Source organism: Rana temporaria, chromosome 2 (genome assembly GCF_905171775.1).
Source record: "Rana temporaria chromosome 2, aRanTem1.1, whole genome shotgun sequence".
Classification (NCBI taxonomy): domain Eukaryota; kingdom Metazoa; phylum Chordata; class Amphibia; order Anura; family Ranidae; genus Rana; species Rana temporaria.
In genome coordinates, this window is record NC_053490.1 from 339,982,714 (window position 1) to 340,009,565 (window position 26,852).

The 26,852-nt window shown below is 42.6% G+C and overlaps 1 protein-coding gene across 6 annotated transcripts in view; it reads right to left on the bottom strand.

Moving 5' to 3' along the window:
* LOC120928425 (C4b-binding protein alpha chain-like) overlaps positions 1-26,852 on the bottom strand; it is a 232,455-nt gene that overhangs the window by 150,829 nt on the left and 54,774 nt on the right. For all 6 annotated transcript variants that reach the window (XM_040339524.1, XM_040339522.1, XM_040339521.1 and 3 more), the window contains 2 exons: positions 20,385-20,484; positions 8,398-8,477 (listed from right to left, as the gene is read on the bottom strand). In XM_040339524.1, the coding sequence (XP_040195458.1) occupies positions 8,398-8,477; positions 20,385-20,484 (180 nt within the window). The remainder of the gene's footprint in view (positions 1-8,397; positions 8,478-20,384; positions 20,485-26,852) is intronic.

Genomic DNA, 26,852 nt, shown 5'->3' on the forward strand with positions numbered 1-26,852 from the left:
GTCTCAGGAAAATACAGTGCCCATTAAGGGTAAAAAGACAGTCCCTATAAAGTGATGCCCACAATTTTCATTGCTCATATTAAATTAGCCACACTAGTCTCTGTGGGAATTATCATATACAATAGACACTGGTGTCTGAGCAGTTTTCCTTTAATAGACTGTGTACCATGAGCTGTTGTCCCGGACCCTATCACAAGGATGGCAAAGTGGAAGCTACTTGCCCGCTGATGGAGGTGGTAACCTGGAGCCCTTGGCTGATGGGGTTGCTGCAGCAAGTAAAAGGAAACCGCTAGTGAACTTGGTCCGGAAGTCCTGGATAATCGCCTGTGTGAAGACACAGCTTTTGCGCGCCGAGACCCAGGATAGGCGTCACAATACTCCAACTGCCCAAAATCTCCAAGTCTCTTCTGGTGACATTCCAGCAGAAATAATTGAAGATTTAGACAAGTTGACTGTTTTCACAGAACACCTGCAGCGTATACAGTACGGTACACCACATAATGAGTGGACATTGTTAGTTGCCTCCAAGGTTTTTCCTCCTTACCTGCTGTTCTGTCAAAGAGGCGGCCATGTTCTTTTTTAGTATCAGGCAGACTAACAATGTCCACTCATTATATGGTGTACCGTAAGGTATACTTTGCCGGTGTTCTACGAAAACAGGCAACTCATCTAAATCTCCAATTATTACTATCGGAAGTGACGCGGTTGGTGATAATGGCGAGTTGGAATTTTTGGCAGAACACCTGGCATCTGAGCTATGGGGGCCGAAGATGACATCACAGGTCTAAGCCAAGCTTCCGAGCTACAAAAGCTGGAGATGACGTCACAAGGTCATGCCTGTGGTCAGGTGGGACCAGGAACGAGCCGCTGAAGATGTTGTCAGTTGGAATGCAAACCAGAGTGTATCAGTGTCACTATGACAATGCGTTTCACACGCATGCCCTTTCTCAAGTCACATAACACTCTTAACTGAAGCAGATTATAAAGGCAGAAAAACTAAAGGGGAGGAGGGAATAATAATGAAATTAAGCAGTGTGAAAAAAACACCTTAGGCTTCTCGGTACCACCTGCATTAGGGATGAGCCAGATGTTTGAGTCGATGGTAAGTTCAACTCGAACATCGAGTGTACACTCGTTCGCCGAATAACGAACATTATGAGGCGTTCGTGGGAAATTCGATCTCTTGCGGAACACCCCATAATGAACGGCGATACTGTCAATGCACTGCAAGATCGCAGTTCATTGACGGCTGCTGATTGGCCAAAGCATGCACCTGACCTGCATGCTTTGGCCAATTACAGCACGGTCTGCTGTGAGAGCCATGATTGGCCAAAGGCAGGGTGCATGCCCCACACTATGTAAGGCTGCTTACACTGCAGCCGTACATAGTTTTATGAATGAGAGCAGCAAAATTGCATTTGTAAAGGAAAAAATGTCATTTAAAACTGCTCGCGGTTGTAATGTATTGCCGGATCCCGGCAATATACATAAAAATAATTGAAAAAAATGGCATGGGTTTCCCTCCCCCCCCAGTCCATTACCAGGCCCTTCAGGTCTAGTATGGATTTTAAGGGGAACCCCTGTGCCAAAATAAAAAAAATGGCTCGGGTGTTTCCCCAAAATACATACCAGACCCTTATCCGAGCACGCAGCCTGGCAGGCCGCAGGAAAAGGGGAGGGACGAGAGAGCGCCCCCCTCCTGAACCATACCAGGCCACATGCCCTCAACCATTGACAAGTGGTTGGGGGGTCTGTGGGCGGGGGGGCTTATCGGAATCTGTTAACCCCCGTTAACAAGGGGACCCCCAGATCTTCCCCCCCCTATGTGAATGGGTATCGGGTACATTGTATCCTACACATTCACCAAACAAAGTGTCAACATTTTTTAAATTACAGGAGACAGTTTGGGACAAGTCCTTTCTAAAAAAAAAAGTGTCCCGCGATGTAACTCCATCTTCGATGACAGCGCCGACAACCCAAGAAAAGAAGAAACTGAAAAACTCTGCCTCGATGTGAGGCTTCTCGCTACTGCAGGCTTTTTGCAATGACAGCTGTTATATAGCTGAGGGCGGGGCCGCTCAGTGACGTAAACAGGTGACCCCCGCCCCCTCTGATGTTACGTGAGGTCACATGACATCAAAAGGGGGCGGGGTCACGTGTGGAGTTACATCCATTCACATAGAGGGGCAGGATCTGGGGTCCCCTAGTTAAAGGGGGCTTCCAGATTCCAATAAGCCCCCGCCCGCAGACCTCCACAACTGCCGAGCAAGGGTTGTGGGGAAGAGGCCCTTGTCCTCATCAAACATGTTGAGGGCATGTGACCATGTAGCCGCAAGCAATTTTTAATGACATTTTTTCCTTTAGATATGTAATTTTGCTGTGGTACTGTTCTAAACAGGGGAAAGATGTGCTACTTTACATGCATACTAAGGACACCCCCAGGCATGATATTTAAAGGAATATGTAATTTTCATTGTTTCACTTTAAGCATTATTAAAATCACTGCTCCTAAAAAAAACTGCAGTTGTTAAAACTTTTTTTGCATTAATACATGTCCCCTGGGGCATGACCTGGGTCCCCAAACACTTGTTATGGCAATGACATGCATATGCCTTTAAAATGAGCACTTTAGATTTTTCATGTTCGTGTCCCATAGACTTGCACAATTTTTTTGCCTGTTCGCAAGTTATGGTGCGAACCGAACCGGGGGTTGTTCTGCTCATCCCTAACCTCCATCCTATTTCACACTCTTTTTGGAACATATCCACAAATTTCATACTTCCATGTTCATAATGTTAATTCCATTGGGGCATCATATGACAAATTTAAAAAGTTAAAACTTTTTTTAGTGATTGCCAGAAAAAAAATCCCTGTATCACACACACTAATACATAAAAAATAAAAAGAATGAGAATGTGTAAAAAATCTACATATACTATATAAAATATTATATGTGTACAAAAAAAGTTCAGTTTCATATATATAAATATAAATATTTAATTTCATATATAAAAAGTGTACTTTAATGAATTCTACATTTAAATTAAATATATATTATTTATATATATCTCTAAACTCATATTTGTACACCAGAGGTTGTAAAGGGTTTCAGACGGTAATAATAGTAATAGTGATAGTGATGATAAATGCACAGAAAATCAATCTAGAGTTACATTGAGGGGTAGATGGACCCAAGATTGTCATATTACACTATTATAACATATTAAGCTTAAAAACTCAAAATATAGTTACACTGCCTCCGTCATTCCCTGAGGAAGTCACGTGACTGTCCCGAAATGCATAGGGTGGAGCCGGGTGACATCGGAGCACCCCTATCAGTTTTTAAACAAGTTTGACATTTTTATCTGTGAATATAACTTACTGATTTTTATTAAACAAGTTTTATACCAAATTACTGCACTATGTGGATACCCTTTTCTCTGCATGAAACACTATATGGGAGAGACATGATTTTAAAGGGCCATACACCTAGTGGTTTACAGAGGCACCAGGATGCTAGGTGGAAGAAAGAAGAAGGAGGAACACAGAGGAGTTTATCCTTGAATACCCCATTAGGGGCAAGCGTGTTTTGAGAGAGAGAGGTTAAACAGAGAGGAGAGTGGTGGAAGGAGTCACCGAAGCACCAGCACTTTGATTGTGGATGCACATATGAATTACAAGCACCAACAATTCATGACAGATAAATATGTTGTGGAATCACTATAAACTATGAACAGTTCTATAATCAGGAGCTGGAAATTGTAGGCACATGTTTTTACTGAAGCACTCACACTTTTATACAGCTTATGAACTACAAGTACCAGCAATTGTACTTGTTCTTTTTTGTTTATGAATTACAAGTACCAGCTTTTATTGTTTTTTTTTTTTTGAATCACTTAAAGGGTCACTAAAGGAAAAAAATGTTTTAGCTGAAATTACTGTTTACAGGGTATAGAGACATAATAGTTAACTGATTCCTTTTAAAATAGATAAAAACCAATCATATAAGGTGCCTGCAGTTTAGTTTAGTTTTTGCTGTTGTTTGCTGGTTCTCTGATGTACAGAGACTCAGAGCCAATAGAGGGCAGTGAAGGTTTTGCAAAACGAAACTGGATTGGTGCTGAGGGGTTTTAGACACACAGTAATCACACCTCCTTGATTAGTCACCACAGTGAGAAATCTCCCAGTACTGTGGTGATCAGGAAACAGACAACCAGGAAGTGTGGCGATCACAGCAGAATTACAGCAACATCAAAGCAAAAACGAACAATGAGGACATGAAACCAGGACTGCAGTAAGGTAAAGGAAGCTATTTAGCTTAAAAAATAAATCCTTTAGTGACCCTTTAATGAAGGGTTGCTTAATACTATTAGGATTTTAAGACTGCATTTACTTTTTTATGTACTAAAGAAATGTAGTGGTATTTATAGATTAGTACACAGGAGTATGTATGGGAAGTCACATTGAATTATACACGTCACAAAGAGAATAGGTGCAGCAACATAAAAAAAAAAACTGATATTCTTATTATGTGAGCACAGCATAAGTTCTAAGCGCTGATATAGAGTTTATTTATTGTGTGAAACAAAACAATTTTTCAACTGTATGGTTGATGCCACACTGATACAGAACCAGAGGGTGAGTCTCAATATTGGACACTAATCGTCAGCAGCACGATAATGCTTTCTATTCACATTATTGTAAATTAGGTAGGTATACAATATTATAAGACCTTTGAAGAGGTAAAGAAAACATGAAACTTAAAGTGGCTGTAAAGGACGAAGGTTTTTTATCTTTATGCATTCTATGCATGAAGGTTAAAAAAACTTTAGTGTGCAGCAGCCCCCCAGCCAAGAATAATACTTAACCAAGCTCATTTCGATCCAGCCAAGGCTCTCCCGGGTCTCTCCCTACTCACTGGCTGAGAAGCAGCCGCAAGAGCCATTGGCTCCCGCAGCTGTCAATCACAGCCAGTGAGGCGGGAGCAGGGGGGCAGGGCTGAGCTACACTCTGTCTTATGCACACGAAGATCTAGCTGAGGAGCGAGCATGCATGATTGCCCCCATAGCAATTAGCTAGCTATGGGGCACAGGGTAAGGAGGAGGGGCCCAGAACATTGGCTGGGGGACCTGAGAAGAGGGGGATTGGGGCTGCTCTTTGCAAAACCACTGCGCAGAGCAGGTAATTATGACATGTTTGGTATTTATTTGTGTTTTGCTTTAGGCCCATTTCACACTGGGGCGGGAGGTGCGTGGTGGAAAAATGGCCACTATTTTAAGCGGCGCTTTACCGCCAATTTTGCAGCACTATTCGGCCGCTAGCGACCGAGAAAGGGTTTAAAACCGCCCGCAATGCGCCTCTGCAGAGGCGCATTGCCGGCGATATAGCCGAGCTGTCTCATTGATTTAAATGGGCAGGAGCGGTGAAGGAGAGGTATACACACCGCTCCAAAGATGCGGCTAGCAGGACTTTTTCTCATCCTGCTAGCGCACCAATTCAGTGTGAAAGCCCGAGCAGCAGCTGTTTAGGGTCGGTTTGCAAATGCTATTTTTAGTGCAATAGCGCCTGCAAACAGTTCCAGTGTGAAAGGGGTCTTACAAAAGCTTTAACATGTCTCAAGTAGGAGAACTAAATGATTGTCCACCTGTAGACAGTTTAAAAAAAAATGCTACCATATCATTTGAAGCACACAGGCCTATCGTTTTTTTTTTTCTTGAATGTTACTCGCTGGTTTATGGTGGAGTGCAGAATAGCCTCTTAAAGTGGAGTTCCACCCATTTTTTAATGTTTGTCTGTGCTGCATGCTCTAATCTCATAGTGTTCAGAATGGACAATTTTTATTTAATATGTTGCTTGTAAATACCTTTATTTTGTAGTCCTTCATTACTTCCTCCTCCTTATTTGCCTAGGCTATTTGCAAGGGTTTCTGGGATAGGCATCATGTTTCCCAGTAGTCCTTGCAAACCTGACTGAAACCTATTACATTGCTTGTGCACTGAGCATGTGCGAGATATGCAAAGCTGAAATCCAGGAAGTCATAGGCCCCGTACACACGATAGAATCCATCCGCAGATAAATCCCAGCAAATGGGTTTCTGCGGATAGATCCTATGGTGTGTACACGCCAGCGGATCTGTTTCCGCGGAGAAATCTCCTCTGGGATGGATTCCAGCAGATCGGATATTTGCTGTGATGCACAACAAATCCATCTGCTGGAATCCATTCCAACGGATGGATCCGCTCGTCTGTACAGACTTACCGGATCCATTCGTCCAAAGGGATTCCCCGCACGCGTCGTAATGATTTGACGCATGCGTGGAATTCCTTATATGACAGCGTCGCGCCCGTCGCCGCGTCATAATAGCGGCGACGGCGCGACACGTCATCGGCAGAGGATTTCAGCGCGGATTTCAATGCGATGGTGTGTACACGCCATCGCATAGAAATCCTCTGAAATCCTCGAGAGGATTTATCCGCGGATACGGTCCGCTGGACCGTATCTGCGGATAAATCCTCTCGTGTGTATGGGGCCATACAGTCTGGCTTCATGATGCCCACACTTAAGATGGCCACGGTCTATTTCTAGATTATAAACTATTTAAATGCTGTAACAACCTAACAAAACGGACCTTAGTTTACAGACTAACTTTACTAGAATACATTAAGCTTGTGTATTACAGGGGTATTTATATTTAAAAAGTGAAATTGTGGGTGGAACTCCCCTTTAATTCCAAACAAAATTATGAGGTTATACAGGCTATACGGTATGTGGCAGCAACAGAGTATGATATGCACTTACTACTAGAATAAAGGGGGTAAATGACCATAAAATATACCAAAACAGGTGCCTATTGGCACACCGTTGCTACTAAGATACACAAAAAATGAAAATTCCAAGGTGTTGGGAATAGGCATCAATCTAATCTGTATAACATAACAAAAAAACGAAAACATACCTTTAAATATTGAACATGAAAATTTTCTAGGGCTGCTCTTTCAATAAATCAGTTATTAAAAGAATAATGCAAGCCACAAAGATATGCTTAAAAACATTCTATATAACATAAGTATTAAAACAATGCATTATACAAGTCTATAAAATGATCCACAACTGAATCTACCACTACTCACAGGAGTGGAGACCACCCTATAAATACTGCTACCACATGAAATTTGCCTCACCTTATTATATTGACCCTAAACTTAGGAAGATCTTCACTTCTATGTGCTCATCCAGTCACACACACAGTGATTATTGCACTCTCTGCTCTGTACCCAGGTGACTCTGGCTATCGGCATCCCCAACCCAATGCTCCAGGTCCCGCTCAGGCTGCCAATAAGTGATGGTGCACACTGGACAGTGATGTGCACACCCGGGTCTCCCCCACAGCAAGAGTGAGGCCCCATACACACGATAGAATCCATCCGCAGATAAATCCCGGCAAATGGGTTTCAGCGGATAAATCCTATGGTGTGTACACGCCAGCGGATCTGTTTCCGCGGAGAAATCTCCTCTGGGATGGATTCCAGCAGATCGGATATTTGCTGACATGCACAACAAATCCATCTGCTGGAATCCATTCCAACGGATGGATCCGCTCGTCTGTACAGACTTACCGGATCCATCCGTCCAAAGGGATTCCCCGCACGTGTCGTAATGATTTAACGCATGCGTGGAATTCCTTATATGACAGCGTCGCGCCGTCGCCGCGTCATAATAGCGGCGACGGCGCGACACGTCATCGCCAGAGGATTTCAGCGCGGATTTCAATGCGATGGTGTGTACACACCATCGCATAGAAATCTTCTGAAATCCTTGAGAGGATTTATCCGCGGATACGGTCCGCTGGACCGTATCTGCGGATAAATCCTCTCGTGTGTATGGGGCCTAAGTTATGTCCTTTATAGCCCAGGAAACTGCAGCTCTTTCCTCTCCTGGCAATCTCTACCTGGGGAATGTAGTTCAAAAGCTCTTGATTACACAGTACAGTCTCTCTCCTCTGGACTTCAGTACCCACAATGCAGTGCTGCCTGACTGAGTCTATTGAACTCTTCCTGCTCAGCAGCTCCCTCCTCACTGATACAGCTGTTATTCATATGTACACAACTGACACATCCATTTTAAAATCTGTAATAAACAACCATCAGAGGAGAATGATTTTCCAACGCATTGAAAATATAACTGTTTAAAAAGGTAATTTTTCTTCATGGAAAGCTTCAACTATAGTGCATGTTTTAGAATTTATTTTTATTTAATGAAAAATTTGCCCTAAATTTTAAAATGATGTACTGCCAATGCCATATGTGTACAAATGGTAGAGGCACTACACACGTGAAACAATAAAAGGTTGAATACATTCTAGGTGTAATTACAACTCCTACATTTAGGTTAAATTACCTGCGCATTCAGGAAGCGCATTACTCCAAGTTCCATCTGCTAGACATTCTCTATATTTCCTTCTTGTCGTCATCCTGTATCTGCATGATGTTAAAACAAATATTTGTATGGTGTGATTTTCAAACTTTGCCATTGGGATTTTGGATGTTCAGTGACTACTATGTATCGTAAACATTGGGGTAGATTCAGGTACCTTTTGCGGCGGTGTATCTCCAGATACGCCGCCGTAATTTGAATTCCGCGCCCGCGTAGCATTACGCCGATTCACAAAGGCAGTTACCTTGAAAAAATAGGCTTCCTCCACCGACGTAACTTGATTGCGGCGGCGTAGAATTGTGTGCAATATAACTTTGGCCGCTAGGGGCGCTTCCGTTGTTGTCGGCGTAGAATATGCCAATTTCCTAGATACGCCGATTCACAAAACGTACGTGCGTTCGTTTTTTACGTCGTTTGCGTTAAGGCTTTTTCGGCGTAAGGCTACTCCTGCTATTAGGAGGCGAAGCCAATGTTAAGTATGGACGTCGTTCCCGCGTCGCGATTTGAAAATTTTACGTCGTTTGCGTAAGTCGTCCGTGAATGGCGCTGGACGCCATTTACATTCACGTCGAAACCAATGACGTCCTTGCGACATCATTTACCGCAATGCACATCGGGAAAAATTTAGGGACGGCGCATGCGCAGTACGTTCGGCGCGGGAACACGCCTAATTTAAATGATCCACGCCCCCTACCGGATCATTTGAATTACGCGCGCTTCCGCCGGCCCCTTTTACGCTACGCCGCCACAAATTACGGAGCAAGTGCTTCGTGAATACAGCGCTTGCTCCTGTAATTTACGGTAGCGTAAAGATGATACGCTGCGCCGCCGTATCAGTGCGCACCCGTACCTGAATCTACCCCATTGACATTTTTAACAGAAGTCATTTTTTTCTCATTTCAATTCTTCAGATTCATTTTAATGGGATTAATATTTGTTTCCTTATTCTTCGGAGTACTACAATTAAATCATAGGGAGAGTCACATGCTGACCAGAGCTGCAATCCTTGAACACACCTTCCAAGAGGTTAACTATTAAGCTTAATTTCCATGGACATTTTTACAGCCACTTTCTTTAGCCTTTTTTACAGCTTAGAAACGCCTGTCCATGTCATTTTTTATTTTTTTTGAGCTGGAGCTCAAAAATGCTGCGGTAGCGTTTTTTGAGCGTTTTTTTAACGTCTGGCGTTTTTACAGCTCTACTCTGGAGCTTCAGAACGCACTGGTCCTGTTTTTTTTTTGCAGCTTAAAAACGGCTCAGCCATCTACAGCTCAAAAACGTCATGGTGGGCATGAGGCCATAGACTAACATGTTTTTAACCACTTCCTTACTGGGCACTTAAACCCCTTCCTGACCAGAGGACTTTTTGCGATTCGGCACTGCGTCGCTTTAACTGACAATTGCGCGGTCGTGCGACGTGGCTCGAAAACAAAATTAACGTCCTTTTTTCCCCACAAATAGAGCTTTCTTTTGGTGGTATTTGATCACCTCTGCGGTTTTTATTTTTTGCGCTATAAACAAAAATAGAGCGACAATTTTGAAAAAAAATAAATATTTTTACTTGTTGCTATAATAAATAGCTCAATTTTTTTTTTTACGTTTTTTTTTATCCTCAGTCTAGGCCGATACGTATTCTACATATTTTTAGTAAAAAAAAAAAAAAAATCGCAATAAGCGACTGGTTTGCGCAAAAGTTATAGCGCCTACAAAATAAGGGACAGAATTATTATTATTATTTTTTTTTTTTTACTAGAAATGGCGGCGATCTGCGATTTTTATTGGGACTGCAACGTTATGGCGGACACATCGGACACTTTTGACACATTTTTGGCGCCATTCACATTTATACTGCAATCAGTGCTATAAATATGCACTAATTACTGTATAATTTTTTTTTTTTACTAGAAATGGCGGCGATCTGCGATTTTTATTGGGACTGCGACGTTATGGCGGACACATCGGACACTTTTGACACATTTTTGGCGCCATTCACATTTATACTGCAATCAGTGCTATAAATATGCACTAATTACTGTATAAATGTGACTGGCAGGGAAGGGGTTAACACTAGGGGGTGAGGAAGGGGTTAAATGTGTATCCTAATTAGTGTTCTAACTGTGGGGGAGGGGGGGTGACTGGGGGAGGTGACCGATCTATGTCTCTATGTACAAGAGACACAGATCGGTCTCCTCTCTCCCCTGACAGCACCGCTGTCTGCGAGAGCCGGGAATGAGAGATGATCTCATATGTAAACATATGAGATCATCTCTCATTGGCCGCACAGATCGCCTAGGAAACGGCCGCTCCGATTGGCCGTTCACGGCGATCTGTGACTGGCTGTGTCCAAGGGACACGGCCAGCACAGCAGTTCCCCGCTGCGCGCTCGGGAGCGCGCGCGGGGAACGCGAAAAGGGGCGGCCGTAAAAACACGGCCTCCCAGAGAAGTAGAGCCACCCGGCGGCCGTATATAGTCGTACGGCCGTCGGGAAGTGGTTAAGCTGCAAAAAACGCTCAGAAAAGTGGCTGTAAAAACGTCCAAAAACGTCCATGGAAATGAAGCCTTAATATCCAAAGGAATGGTTGTCAATCTCTATCATTAAACAGTTCCCAGTTTGCAAGCTTTATAAACACAATACTGACCGAAGTAAATAAAACAATGTAAAGAACAATCATTTACAAAGTGCATTCAATATAGCAATCCAATTTTAATTTACTGAAGGTTTATCTGTGTAAAATGATTAAAGTAAAGTCAACATGTACACACACGTTTTAGTGGGAGGGTATTCACTTTAAAGTGGTTGTAAACCCTTACATACCTGTATACCCAGTGAAGTGACTGACTTCAGGTGATACACAGAGATCCCCTCTGAACATATCCTCCTACAAAAATTGTAGCTATGTATCTGCAGTCTTCTATTCTATATATCCATTCAAATTTCAGAATTAAAGGAGTTGTAAAGGCAGAAGGTTTATTATCTTAAAGTGGATGTAGATCCACTCTCATGCTTTCTAAACTACTGCCATAGTGCTGATCTATAAGGATATACAGTTGTGTTCAAAATTATTCAACCCCCCAATGCTGTAAAGGGTTTTAGGGAATTTAGTGTACATTTGTAATTGTATTCAGAATGAAATCCTACAAGGACTTCTTAAAGAACCATATGCAACTAAAATGACATCAATTGGTTTTGTAATACAGTAGTAAATGTTTATTTTGTGAATTCTTCATTTACACAATTATTCAACCCCTTAAAGACTACCACTCTGAAGAACAGAGGTTCATTGAAGTGTTTTCAATCAGGTATTGAAAACACCTGTGGATGTCAGGGAGCAGCAATAAAGCCTAATAAGCACCAATCAGGCAGCTTTAAAATGACTGTGATACTCATCTCCTTCTAGACATTTACTGGTGTGGTTACAAACATGGTGAAGTCAAGGGAATGGTCCGGGAAGACAAGAGAAGAGGTGATTACTCTTCACAGGAAGGGCAATGGCTATAAGAAGATTGCAAAGATGTTAAAGATACCAAGAGACACCATAGGAAGCATCATTCTCAAATTCAAGCCAAAGGGCACTGTTGAAACTCTACCTGGTCGTGGCAGAAAGAAGATGCTGACTTCGACTGCTGAGCACTACCTGAAGCGTAGAGTGGAGAAAAGTCCCCTTGTGACTGCTGAGGAACTGACAAAAGATTTGTCAGATGTGGCTACTGAAGTTTCTGCTCAGACAATACGGCGCACACTGCGTAATGAAGGCCTCCATGCCAGAACACCCAGGCGCACTCCCTTGCTGTCTCCAAAGAATAAGAAGATTCAACTGCAGTATGCAAAAATCATGTGGACAAACCACAGAAGTTTTGGGATTGGGTTCTGTGGACTGATGAAACAAAATTAGAAGTGTTTGGGCCCATGGATCAATGCTATGTTTGGAGGAGGAGGAAGAACAAGGCCTATGATGAAAAGAACACCTTGCCTACTGTGAAGCATGGCGGGGGGTCAATCATGCTTTGGGGCTGTTTTGCTTCTGCAGGTACAGGGAAGCTTCAGCGTGTGCAAGGTACCATGAATTCTCTTCAGTACCAGGAGATAGTGGATAACAATGTGATGCAGTCCGTCACAAACCTGAGGCTTGGGAGACGTTGGACCTTTTAACAGGACAATGATCCCAAGCATACCTCCAAGTCCACTAGAGCATGGTTGCAGATTAAAGGCCGGAACATTTTGGAGTGGCCATCGCAGTCACCAGACTTAAATCCAATTGAGAACCTCTGGTGGGACTTAAAGAAAGCAGTTGCAGTGCGCAAGCCTAAGAATGTGACTGAACTGGAGGCTTTTGCCCATGACGAATGGGTGAAGATACCCGTAGATCGCTGCAAGACACTTGTGTCAAGCTATGCTTCACGTTTAAAAGCTGTTATAACTGTAAAAGGATGTTGTACTAAGTACTAAGATTGAATGTCAATTGGGGGTTGAATAAAACTGATAATGATGTGAGCACAGAAAAGACATTTGTGGTTATTTCATTATAAATGTTATGTTATATTTGTCTGACCTACACGTGCCTCTTTGATTTAATTGTAAGCAGGATGACAGGATGATCAGAATCAGTGTCAAACTTGGCAAAACAATCAATTTAAGTGGGGGTTGAATAATTTTGAATACAACTGTATGTGTATATTGTGTGGTGTCTCATGCTGTTGTGGACTCTTTGCTGTGATCGTTTGGGGTGTCCCTGGATTCTAGTGTGGCTGTTTGCCTCAACTATTATGGGATGTGCAAGTGTGTTTGCTGTAAGGAAAGAGGGAGGGGGATTCTTCCAGCAGCCCCCTATTTATTAAACAGCATAGGTAACTCAAATTACATCTAGCCTTGTGGGCCAAGGACCATCTGTACCTTGGCACCCTGTGTTTGTGCACTAAGTGTGTCAATGCTGATAAAAAAAAAAATTATGCACAGCATTTGCCCAATGTTTATTTTTATTTTATTTTTTCCACTTATATCGCTCATATTTTTGTGCTGGCACAAATTTGTTATCTTCACTTTACCTTTAAGAGTTGCAGTGTTTGTTGTCTAGATATAGGGGCAGATTCTGGTGGATTTGCGTAAAAATGCGGCCGCTTAACGTATCTCATTTACGTTACGCCGCCGCAAGTTTTACGGGCAAGTGCTTGATTCACAAAGCACTTGCCTGTAAAGTTGCGGCGGCGTAGCGTAAATCCCCTGGCGCAAGCCCGCCTAATTCAAATGATCCGGGTAGGGGGCGTGGATCAATTAAATTAGGCACGTTCCCGCGCCGAACGGGAATGCGCATGCGCCGTCCCTAAAATTTCCCAACGTGCATTGCGCGAAATGACGTCGCCATTCACGGACGACTTACGCAAACGACGTAAATTTTTAAATTTCGACGCGCCAACGACGGCCATACTTAACATTGGTTGCCCCTCATATAGCAGGGGCAACTTTACGCGGCGCAAAAGATACGGAAACGTCGTAACTTCACTGCGTCGACCACGCATACGTTCGGGAATTTCACGTAAATAGCTAATTTGCATAGACAACGGGGAAAACGACGGAGGCGACACCTAGCGGCGGGAAAAAAAATTGCATTTAAGATCTGACAGCGTAAGAGCCTTACGCCTGTCAGATCTAATGGATATCTATGCTTAACTGATTCTAAAAATCAGTCGCATAGATACAACGGCCCAGATTAGGACTTACGACGGCACAAATGGCATTGCGCCGTTGTAAGCCCTTTCAGAATCTGGGCCATAGATCACAATTATAGATGGTCATTCATTTTTTTTAGATTTATTGTTCCCAACAATAGTGCTGAGGTATGTGTTTATTCTATTTTTAACCTTTTTGTCTACCAATGTACATATATAGATGTCCTAGTATTCAATGGGATTAAAACAAGTTCATGGCTGTTACTGCAGGCATAAGCTTGGTAATGTTTTGCCAGCAGGCTCAGGGCTGTCATTTAAAAGGGATCCAGGATTCTACAGAGCCCTCCAATCACTTTTAAATTAAGTGATGCCCCAAACCCTGGCTGCCATGGTTTCTAGGCTCTCCTGCTCCTTTGGGGTGACCAGGACTGCAGGATGGAGAGCGGAATAGCTTGAGAAACATCCATTCCCTGATCTTCTTTGTGACTAATAAACATTGAAGTGACAGGCATTTCCTCACTTTTGGAATCAGAGCTGTCATTTCCAAGGCTGTGTTGTGGCTGAGGAAGCATCTAATAAAGCATGCTGTGCTTGATTAGCTACAGTGGGGGGCAGTGGTAACATTAGGGGTCTAATAGACCCCTATTGTCTTCATAAACCGAATCAGTCCCCTGCCCATTCTACCACATATGGGGCTGGTTAGCCCCCTTGTGAAAGTAGTAAAGTTAAATGAAAAAAAAAAAAACCTTGAAAAATAATAAAAGGAAAATGAAAAACAACCCTGTCACACACACACACATGTGAATGCAAACGCTATTGTGTATGTAACCAGCAAACTGTGTCACACATGTGAGATATGCCCATGAATGTTGGGGAAGGAGCAACGATTCTGGGACCATAATTCAGGGTTAACGGGTTAATGCTAAATTGAGAGCCTGTAAAGAATTTTAAACATGGACTTGGGTACCATAGTTTTAGGGCTTGATAGGTTTGATATCTATTTACTCAATGTAACACCATCTTTTATATTACTGTATACAGTTGTATTCAAAATTATTCAACCCCCACTTAAATTGATTGTTTTGCCAAGTTTGACACTGATTCTGATCATCCTGTCATCCTGCTTACAATTAAATCAAAGAGGCACGTGTAGGTCAGACAAATATAACATAACATTTATAATGAAATAACCACAAATGTCTTTTCTGTGCTCACATCATTATCAGTTTTATTCAACCCCCAAGTGACATTCAATCTTAGTACTTAGTACAACATCCTTTTACAGTTATAACAGCTTTTAAACGTGAAGCATAGCTTGACACAAGTGTCTTGCAGCGATCTACGGGTATCTTCGCCCATTCGTCATGGGCAAAAGCCTCCAGTTCAGTCACATTCTTAGGCTTGCGCACTGCAACTGCTTTCTTTAATTCCCACCAGAGGTTCTCAATCGGATTTAAGTCTGTTGACTGCGATGGCCACTCCAAAATGTTCCAGCCTTTAATCTGCAACCATGCTCTAGTGGACTTGGAGGTATGCTTGGGATCATTGTCCTGTTAAAAGGTCCAACGTCTCCCAAGCCTCAGGTTTGTGACGGACTGTATCACATTGTTATCCACTATCTCCTGGTACTGAAGAGAATTCATGGTACCTTGCACACGCTGAAGCTTCCCTGTACCTGCAGAAGCAAAACAGCCCCAAAGCATGATTGACCCCCCGCCATGCTTCACAGTAGGCAAGGTGTTCTTTTCATCATAGGCCTTGTTCTTCCTCCTCCAAACATAGCATTGATCCATGGGCCCAATCACTTCTAATTTTGTTTGATCAGTCCACAGAACCCAATCCCAAAACTTCTGTGGTTTGTCCACATGATTTTTGCATACTGCAGTTGAATCTTCTTATTCTTTGGAGACAGCAAGGGGGTGCGCCTGGGAGTTCTGGCATGGAGGCCTTCATTACGCAGTGTGCGCCGTATTGTCTGAGCAAAAACTTCAGTACCCACATCTGACAAATCTTTTGTCAGTTACTCAGCAGTCACAAGGGGACTTTTCTCCACTCTACGCTTCAGGTAGCGCACAGCAGTCGAAGTCAGCATCTTCTTTCTGCCACGACCAGGTAGCATTTCAACAGTGCCCTTTGGCTTGAATTTGAGAATGATGCTTCCTATGGTGTCTCTTGGTATGTTTAACATCTTTGCAATCTTCTTATAGCCATTGCCCTTCCTGTGAAGAGTAATCACCTCTTCTCCTTTCTTCCCGGACCATTCTCTTGACTTCACCATGTTTGTAACCACACCAGTAAATGTCTAGAAGGAGATGAGTATCACAGTCATTTTAAAGCTGCCTGATTGGTGCTTATTAGGCTTTATTGCTGCTCCCTGACATCCACAGGTGTTTTCAATACCTGATTGAAAACACTTCAATGAACCTCTGTTCTTCAGAGTGGTAGTCTTTAAGGGATTGAATAATTGTGTAAATAAAGAATTCACAAAATAAACATTTACTACTGTATTACAAAACCAATTGATGTCATTTTAGTTGCATATGGTTCTTTAAGAAGTCCTGTAGGATTTAATTCTGAATACAATTACAAATGTACACTAAATTCCCTAAAACCCTTTACAGCATTGGGGGGTTGAATCATTTTTAACACAACTGTATATAATACCTGCATATTGACATACAATATATTAATTGCCAATCAAGAGTTTAAAATAAAATTAAAGGTAGGCTTTTAAAAAAACAAAACAAAACAAAAAAACAACAACAAAACATGTTATACTTACCTGCTCTGTGTAATGGTTTTGCACAGAAGAGCCTCGATCCTCCCCTTCCTAGGTCCCGAGCTGGCGCTCCTGGCCCCTCCCTCCTGCTGTGTGCCCCTATTGCAAGCAGCTTGCTAGGGAGGCTCTCAAGCAGGTTGGCTCCCGAGCATCTGCCAATGGCTCCCACTGCTGTCTCAGCCAATGAGGAGGGAGAGTCCCTGGAGAGCCGAGGCTCTCGTGTACATTGTTGGAATGAGATGAGGCTCATGTAAGTATTGGGGGGGCTGCTGCACACAGAAGGTTTTTTACCTCCCTGCATAAAATGCAGAAAAATAAAAAATCTGGAGCCGTTAAAATCACTTTAAGCCAGTTTTCAAATATGAAAACCCTACAACCAAGCATACTCAAAAACTGTTGCTCACTATCATTTTCCACTGCAGTAACAGGTTGGAATAGCTGTATACTAGCCCTATAAACCTGTGAAGTAGCTACACCTTTCACTGCACATTTTTTTTGTAGCATTTTTCCTTATTGGGGAAAGTCTTTAAAGCAGACCTTTAATCAAAAATAACACTTTGAAATCTAGCACCCTGAAGTTTAGGCAGGGCTGCTATTAAATTTAGTTGCCAGGCAATAGTTGCCTTGGCCAATTGTTAGGAGAGCAATTGATTTATCAATAATTTTGGAATGGTGCACTTCTCTCTTCTGTCACTAGATGGCATTGTAGCTGGAGACATTGGATAAGACAAGGGCATAGCAAGGACAGATTTAGGAATGAGTGGGGTGTCCTAGCCAATAGGCAGGGATTTTCTTGGGTCCTTTGGCCTGCTGGAAGAGCCTTTTTATTTGGGGGAAGTCAGGTGATCGGGGTTCTGTTTGGGTGGACGTGTGTTGCTGCCCCCGGCTGCTAAGCTGGAACCCTGTAGCCTATCCCGGGGACATCTGGCTGCTAGGCTGACTAAGGCCCTATCCAGAAGCAAGAGAGCAGTGTAGCGATGGGACTGTGGGCTTGTAGTTCAACCAGAAAAAAAAACGGTTCTGACGGCCAGGTAACCTGTTGTGGTCGAAGGTAAAAGGGAAGCTGTCGCCACTAAGGCACCATCCATCTTGGTACTGGAGACCACCGTGAGTAAGCTGAGGCTAGTACCAGAGCAGACCCAGCTGGGGACGGTGAAGAAGTGGGAAAACTGTGGCAAGTGCCAAGCCAGGGACCCAGCGGGACAGCAGAGGCGACACTTGTGGAGCATCAGCAAGTGCCAAGCCAGGGACCTAGCACGTCCGCAGGGGTAATGCAATGAGTAGTATCTGTGATTGCCAAGCTAGGGACCCAGCAGGGAAGCGGGGGTGACGCTTGAGGAAGATACTGAGTGCTAACAGTTAAGAGCTCAGGGGATCCAGTGGCTATTGGATATGAAGCCTAGTGAGAGAGAATGGGAGATCATTAATTGAAGACCCACAGTGAGTGATTGTGGGGTAAGCTGAGAACTGTTTGTGTTGAAAAAAGTTGGATATAATTACAGTTAGTAACTTCTACAAGATTGTTATCATAGGGGACAGCATTCTACCTATACAGAAGTGGTTTCCAGGTGGAGGCATTCACATGTATAGCTGTCTAACTATAGAAGTCTCAGAGTCTGCCCATTAACAATTACATCTACCTAAAGGTGTAATGGCCCCAACCCTCTCTTCCACAGTTCTGTTTAAGAGACAATAAATCTCTTTGCATTCAAAAAGTGTCTGGCACCCACCATTACATCTTACATTACTCCCACCATGCCTTGTAACCCACTCTACACAGAAGGATGTCAGCTGTCCTTGAATCTGGAGGTCACCATTAGGCCTAAAGGGGCCCGGGACTTTGCTACAAAAATAATCTTACCCCCCCTCCCCACCATCAACACCTTTCAGAAGATTGCAATCATTTTTACATTTTAGTAAAAATACCTTTCTTGGGGGAGTGCAGCCCATGCTTCTTCCCTTCTTGCCTAGGCAAGAATGTTCCGTGCGTGCCCAAAGCCTCCTGGGATACCCATGTAACGCATCCCCGAAGGCTTATTTAGAACACAATGAACGTCATCAAGACTTCCTGATGACATCAGCAAAGAAAATGGTGGTGCTGGACCCAGACTCTTTACAGAAATGTCTCTGTGATTCAAACAGGATCCAATGTGGCTGCATAGCATAGCCTTTTTTTAAGACTCTAACAACAAAGGGTCATGCTGAGAATAACTACTTTCATTAAAACAGTACAGAACACAGCAAGTAGTGAAGTGCAGGGTATCTTTATTAGCACAGGAGAACAGTTGGAAGGATCGAGGGCCCAAGGACTAATCATAATTCAACTGGAACTGGAGTACTTTGGCAGTAATCGGGGATGGGCTTTCCAAGATAGCTGGGTCTTTTGGAGAAACTGAAATATTAGGTCCAGGCCTTCTTGTCAACTCCGACATTACTGAGCCTCTTATCTGATGGCAGATCACTCTCCCAGCTCATCAGGTGTTGTCTCTCTGAGCTTCTGGAAGTGAAAAACTGAGCAACTTCTCTTCCCTGGGCAAGTCCAGGAACCCTAGGAGTGGGAAACTGTTAAATGAGCCTACACCTGCATCATGGTGAGTAATGTTGGGTGAATGGTTCAGACCAGGCACAAGATGGGCCCCGAACATTGCCAGAGCTACCCTGGACGTCACTACTTGTTGTGTTCTGTACTGTTTTACGGAAAGTAGTTATTCTCAGCATGACCCTCTGTTATAGAGTCTTATAGAGACTATGCTATGCAGCCACATTTTATCCCAATTCAATTACAGAGACATTGCTGTAAAGAGTCTATTTTTGCGCAGCTTTCATTATTCTGCAATGTACTCTAGTTTTTCTTTTTTGCCATCCTGAACCTGTTTTGCATTATTGCTCCTAACTTTGTAACGGTTTAGTAAACTGTAAATTGCATTTACTCCCTGTCACCCAAAGGGCCTGGTATGGATTGGGGAGGGACCCTTGCGCTGTTTTTTTTTTTTTTTTTTTACCATTTCTCTTTTGCCGGCATTTTTTTTATTATATATGTCAGTTTTGCTGCAGCAGGTTCTATACATTGCACAGATGCGCCACTTTACAGGCAGACTAAGGGGACCCTCCATGCACTATTTTTAAATGAATTTTTCCATGTTTATTGTTTCACTTTAAGCATCAATAAAATTACTGTTTTTTTTTTTTTTTTAAATTCATTTGTACCCAGGCCCCCATACCATTTTTATGGCCAATAACTTGCATATAAGCCTTTAAAATGGGGACTTTTGATTTTTCAAGTTTGGGTTCTATAGACTTTAATAGAGTTGGCGGCTCAGGTCCAAACTCTTTACATGTTTAGATGTTGTGGTGTGAACCGAACCAGCGGGTGTTCAGCCCAACTCTAATGGTAAGTAAATGGGCACTGCACTAAAATATTATACTTTGCTGAAGTGGGGTAAAGTTAGCACAGCTATGCAGGATATTTATATGACTTGGTTTACTGATTGTGAATTCAAATCTTACCCCGGGTTGCAAACATATGTAACTTTAGAGCCAAAAGAAAAGTCATCATCAGCTGTCATCTCTGCATTTTCCGCTTCCCCTGGATTACCACATGATCTACCTGGATTAAATAAAAGAGAAAACAGCAGTATTTAAAATAGCGATTGTAACACAGCATAAATTTGCAAGTAAACCTAATTCACAATTTGATCTATGTATAACAGGGCTATTTAAACTTTCAGATGTACGTACTGTATATCCTAAAGGTCTACTAGTAAATATACTGCCTATCTCCATGACAGCAGAAATGACTGCTTTATTTATTTTCCTGTTACTTTTTTTTCAATGTCTATTCTCATTATGCAGAACACCCCAGAACCCAAAGTCACATGTGGGATACTATACTGCTATCTTGCTTCAGCTTAACATCTGATGACAGTTTGTATGCAAAAGAAAAGATCCAAACCAACCAAGAAACCAGATTAGGACAACCAAAGAAGTCCAATAATCACAAGTGGATTGAGGCAAACTCAGTTCAAAATATTGGAACAAAATAGGAAGGTGAAGAAAATCAATCATAAATGAACTGAATCCAGATTCCATACAGCAGGGAATAGAAGTGTGAGTGTATAGATGAAATCACTGAACGCCACCACCAACGTACTGTCTTCTCTCGTGCAAAGCAAAAGTGTTAAGGGGGGACCCTTACCAGATAAGTTGGACCTCAGATGTAAGGTCAGATACGCTTTTGCAGATACAAACCTCTGCAAAGGCTATAAGTAGACCTGGACCTCCAAATGACTGCTCTCTCAGGATCTCCTCCACTGAACCCGAACCAGGGATGGTATCATCTGTTCCAGCAAGTCTCGATCAGTCCATGTGTCATAAAAAAGGAGGGTTACCAAAAAAGAGGCAACATGTGTGTTATCGTTTAAAACACTGGGGGAGTTTATTCCAAAAGCTCCAATACGGTCAATACACACAACAAGAAAATTTAAAAACAGACCGTATTAGAGCTTTTGGAATAAACCCCCACAGTGTTTTAAATGATAACACACATGTTGCCTCTTTTTTGGTAACCCTCCTTTTTTTATGACACATGGACTGATCGAGACTTGCTGGAACAGATGATACCATCCCTGGTTCGGGTTCAGTGGAGGAGATCCTGAGAGAGCAGTCATTTGGAGGTCCAGGTCTACTTATAACCTTTGCAGAGGTTTGTATCTGCAAAAGCGTATCTGACCTTACATCTGAGGTCCAACTTATCTGGTAAGGGTCCCCCCTTAACACTTTTGCTTTGCACGGGAGAAGACAGTACGTTGGTGGTGGCGTTCAGTGATTTTATCTATACCCTCACACTTCTATTCCCCGCTGTATGGAATCTGGATTCAGTTCATTTATGATTGATTTTCTTCATCTTCCTATTTTGTTCCAATATTTTGAACTGAGTTTGCTTCAATCTACTTGTGATTATTGGACTTCTTTGGTTGTCCTAATCTGGACTCTCACATATATAACTGATTGATGTCACTTATCTGAATGTATTTGGGTTATATGCTTCACCTTGCAGTGTGTACTTATGCCTATAGGGGTATTTGCCTCCAGGAATACATTCTCATATCACGCATAATTTAATTTATTTTTCTAAAAATTAATTTCATTTACTTTTTATAGCGCAACTTATTTTTCTTCTTTTATTGCTCACATGATTGTCACATGTTTTTTGTTGCTGCTTGTACTTCACGTTTTATTGTATCAATTCATTTAGATTAGCGCAGAATTCAACCAAGAATCCACCAAGAAAGGACCTCCTGCTATTCTTATTGTTTTTATTGCATAAAAGGCAGTGTCTTTTCTAACAGTGTAAAAACCCTAGTTAAGTAATATTTCATTCAGTCAGTAGGAGAATATTACATTGTTATATATTTACAAATGGTATTTTTCTTAAACCGGAGCTCCAGCCAAAAGGGAAAGTTCTGCTTTAAGGACTCATCCCCCACTCCTCTTGAAGAATTGGCACTTTTGAGGAGCGGGTACCCGATTTTGACAGGTACTCGCTCCCACTTCCGTTCCGACTACCTAGGCAGTCGGAAACAGAAGTTCAAGCCCACCCCCCACAGTCTTCTGGGTCAATGACAGGTCACAGAAAGCTGCATCAACCAGCCACGATGTGCAGCGCTACTTGCGCACACACAGTGGGCACCCGGCTGTGAAGCCGCAAGCTGTCACTGCCGGGTGCCCATAATGAAGATGTTGGCGCAGAGAAACAAAGATAGTGGGTGCAAATGACTGGGGTAAGCACACATGCTGGATCGTGGCACAGGTGAGTGGCTCATTTTTAAAAGTCAGCAACTACCGTTTTTGTAGCTGCTGGCTTCTATTTTTTTCACAGGTGACTGGAACTCCGCTTTAAGTGCATCCTGTCTGTGTCCGACTGCATGTGTATGCGTTATGATCTATTTCCTATTTACCTTTTTGTAGCCAATTTATTTTCTATAAATCAGTAAAGATATATTTTTTACAATCTTCATATGTGTCATTGCTTATACCTTGGAGATTACAGAATAAACTTTGAGGCAAAACTCAACTCCACCAGCAACCCAGCACTGTATGTATGTATATATGTATATATTTATCAGAATAAATAAGTACACCCCAACAGATTTGTGAGAATGCCTTTCCTTTCCTTTCAGAATTCTATGGGATGCTATACTTAAAACTTCTCCCATAAATGCAGGCCATTGATTGCAACCAAGATTTGTTAATTTGAACATACAAACATATTCAAGGCCTTAGCAGAGGGGAAGTTGCAAAGCATGCAGGGAATGTGGGAAGAGATGACCAGTGTTACGTCAGATTAAGCGACCCGTCAGATTTTGTAACGGAAGTGACATTCCGTCGTGACCATCTTGCTACACCCCGCACTCGTCCACAGTAAGGATACAGTGAGAAGGTGGCAAGCAGACATCTTGTTACACTCACTGGAGTCTTGCATTTTTACACTTATTTTTACACTTAATTTTAAGCTTATATAGTGAAATACAGTATTTTAAAAATTCGTCTGACTGTTTTGATGTTGAATTTTTAAAAGCAGCGGCAAGCCTGCTAATCTCACAGATTTGCTAATCTCACAGAACACCGCACATGTTGATTTCAAAATACTGAATTTCACTATATAAGCTCAGTTTACTGTTAAAAATAAGTGTGAAATGCAAGGCTCTGGTGGGTGTAACAAGGTGGCTGCTTGCCGCCTTCTCACTGTATCCTTACTGTGGACGAGTTCAGGTGTACCAAGATGGCCGTGATATAACGTCACTTCTATTACAAAATCTGACGGGTTGCCTAATTTGATGAAACACCAGCAGCAATCACAAAGACATGCAGAAAGCACAACATGTAAGGAGATTTTTCAAGTACGCTTATATAGCTTTGTCAAAGGTAACTGTTAGATTGTGAAAATCTTGAGAGCTACCTAGTGCAAATATAAAAACAAATGTAATTAAATAAAAAAGATGATCTAAAAATTAAAGTAAAAATGACAGCTGCTAGCACTAATTGGCCGATGGTCGAGTATTTCATAGGTAGGAGTATCACAGTATAATTTAGACATAAAGGGGCAGATCCTCGTACAGCGGCGCATTTGTACGCCAGGCGCAGCGTATCTAAGATACACTACTCCGCCGTAACTTATTTATTTTATTTTGAATCCACAAAGAATTTGCGCAGTAAGTTACGGCGGCGTAGTGTATCTCTGGCGGCGTAAGGGCGCGGAATTCAAATGGATGTAATGGGGGCGTGTTTTATGTAAATACGTTGTGACCCGACGTAAACAACGTTTTTTTTAACTGCGCATGCGCCGTCCCTGGGGGTATCCCAGTGCGCATGCTCGAAATTTGACCGGAAGAAGCCAATGCTTACGGCGGTGACATCATTCTACGCAAATTCCTATTCGCGAACGACTTACGCAAACGACGTAATAATTGTACGTGGGAACGACGGCCATACTTAACATTGAGTACGCCACCATATAGCACCTTTAACTATATGCCGGAAAAAGCCAAACGAAAACGACGTAAAAAAATGCGCCGGCCGGACGTACGTTCGTGGATCGCCGTAAATAGCTAATTTGCATACTCAACGCGGATTTCGACGGAAACAGCACCTAGCGGCCGCCGAAAAATTGCAAATCAAGATCCGATGGCGTACGAAGACGTACGCCTGTCGGATCGATCCCAGATGCCGTTGTATCTTGTTTTGTGGATACAAAACAAAGATAGGACGAGGGAAATTTAAAATTACGCCGGCGTATCAATAGATACGCCGGCGTAATCCTTTTGTGGATCTGCCCCAAAATATAATTCAAAGGTAACTGTTGTTTGAATTTCTATTACAATTCTGACATTACAATGCGTGATGAAAATGTCTAGTTTCTTTAAATAACATGCCTGGAGGTTCTCCTCTTCCTGACTGTGAAGGGGTGCATCTCTGGTATGTTCAGAAAGTGCTGCAGCAGCACTGACATTTACAAAGAAAAAAGCTTTAAAATTGCCAGTAAATGACATTCACTTAAAAAAAAGAGGCATAGACCAATCCGAGGGTCTGCTATGTTTTTATTAGAGGGACTTTTGGAGGGGTTTGTGGGCTTTATTGTTAAGAAGCTGGAAATGAATGTAATTTAACAGCAATTTAAACAATATCTTTTTTTTCTTTGTATGTCATTTCTGCTGTGGCACATCTTACAGCAAGAATATAAAAAAATAAAAATAATACAGTGGAACCTTGGATTATGAGCATAATCCGTTCCAGGAGAATGCTCATATTCCAAAGCACTCGCATATCAAAGCGATTTTCCCCATAGAAGTCAATGCAAACGAAAATAATTAGTTCTGCATGTAGCAGTGACTTTAATGATGCTTAAAGTGAAACAATAAAAATGAAACAGTTTGCCTGTAAGGTTGCGCATCTGTACAGTGTATAGAACTCGCCACAGCAAACTGGACATTTCTGAACATTTAAAAAAAAAAAATGCATTTAAATGTACTTTGCGGCCCCAAGCTATTGCTGGCACTAAGCAATACTAAAACATAAAAAAAAAAAAACGGCGTGGGGTCCCCCCTAAAATCCATACCAGACCCTTATCCGAGCACACAGCCTGGCAGGGGTTCCCAGATCCTAGCCCCCACCCATTCACCAAAAAGAGTAAAAAATAAATAAAAACAGTAGACAGGTTTTTGACAATTCCTTTAGAAAAAAAATTCTAAAAAACAAGATGTCGATCTATCGTCAATCAGGACACCCGCCGCACCTGAAAAAAAAAACTCTGCACTTGTCGAAGGCTTACCGCTGAATGCATACAATACTTAAATAGGAAAGGGTGGGCCACCTGATGACATCACCTGCTGGCACCGCCCCTTGTGATGTCACTGACCAGTGCATGCTGGGTCCGTGACATCAAAAGGGGATGGGGCCACCGGGTAGCCCTGCCCCTTACCTTTTTAAGAACCATCGCCCGGCTGAGTAGGCTTTCGGTGGTCAGCCTTTGACGAGTGCGGAGCTTTTTTTTCTGTCGGGTCCGACGGTGCAGCAGGCATTGTGATTGATGATGGAGCTACATCCGGGGACATTGTTTTTTTTTTCTTTTAATAAAGGAATTGTCAAAATGTACAGTTTTTTTATTTTTGACATTTTTTTTGGTGACTGGGTAGGGGTACAATGGGGGGGATCTGGGGGTCCCCTTGTTAAAGGGGGCTTCCAGATTCAGATAAGCCCCCTGCCCGCATTTTTTTGGCTGGCCTAGTATAGCATTTACTTTTGGATTCCATTTCCAGGGAACATATAATATCACTATAGGGATATTCACCCATAACATACATTGAGAACATACCCTTAGAGGTTACCCACAGACTCACTGCAGAGCAGGGGGTGTCAATGGTTCTGTTAGAGCAGTGTTTCCCAACTCCAGTCCTCAAGGCACACCAACAGGTCATGTTTTCAGGCTTTCCATTATTTTGCACAGGTGATTTGATCAGTCTCACTGCCTTAGTAATTACCACAGCCGTTTCATCTGAGGGAAATCCTGAAAACATGACCTGTTGGTGTGCCTTGAGGACTGGAGTTGGGAAACACTGTGTTAGAGCATAGGACGCTGGTCTCAGTAAAGAGAAAAAAGCTCAGACTCACCGCAGCAGATCAGAACTTAGTGACAAACCCCATCCTGGCTTTATCCTCTTTAAAATGTCCCACACCTGTGTGGCTAATTGCATGTGTTGCACCATGTACCTTTGTAGTGCCAAACGCAGGGCCCAGTGCCCAAAGCAACATAACAGGCCTGCATATTCCATTCAATGGTCTGGGTACAGCCCCAATGGTGTACCTAGGACAGCAATCTAAAAGCTGAGCCATTAGTCCTAGATGCTGGTACTGGAAGAGGAAAACTACTCAGGAAACATCTAGACGAAACCAGCAATCTCCCTCAGGGGAGTGAGAGAC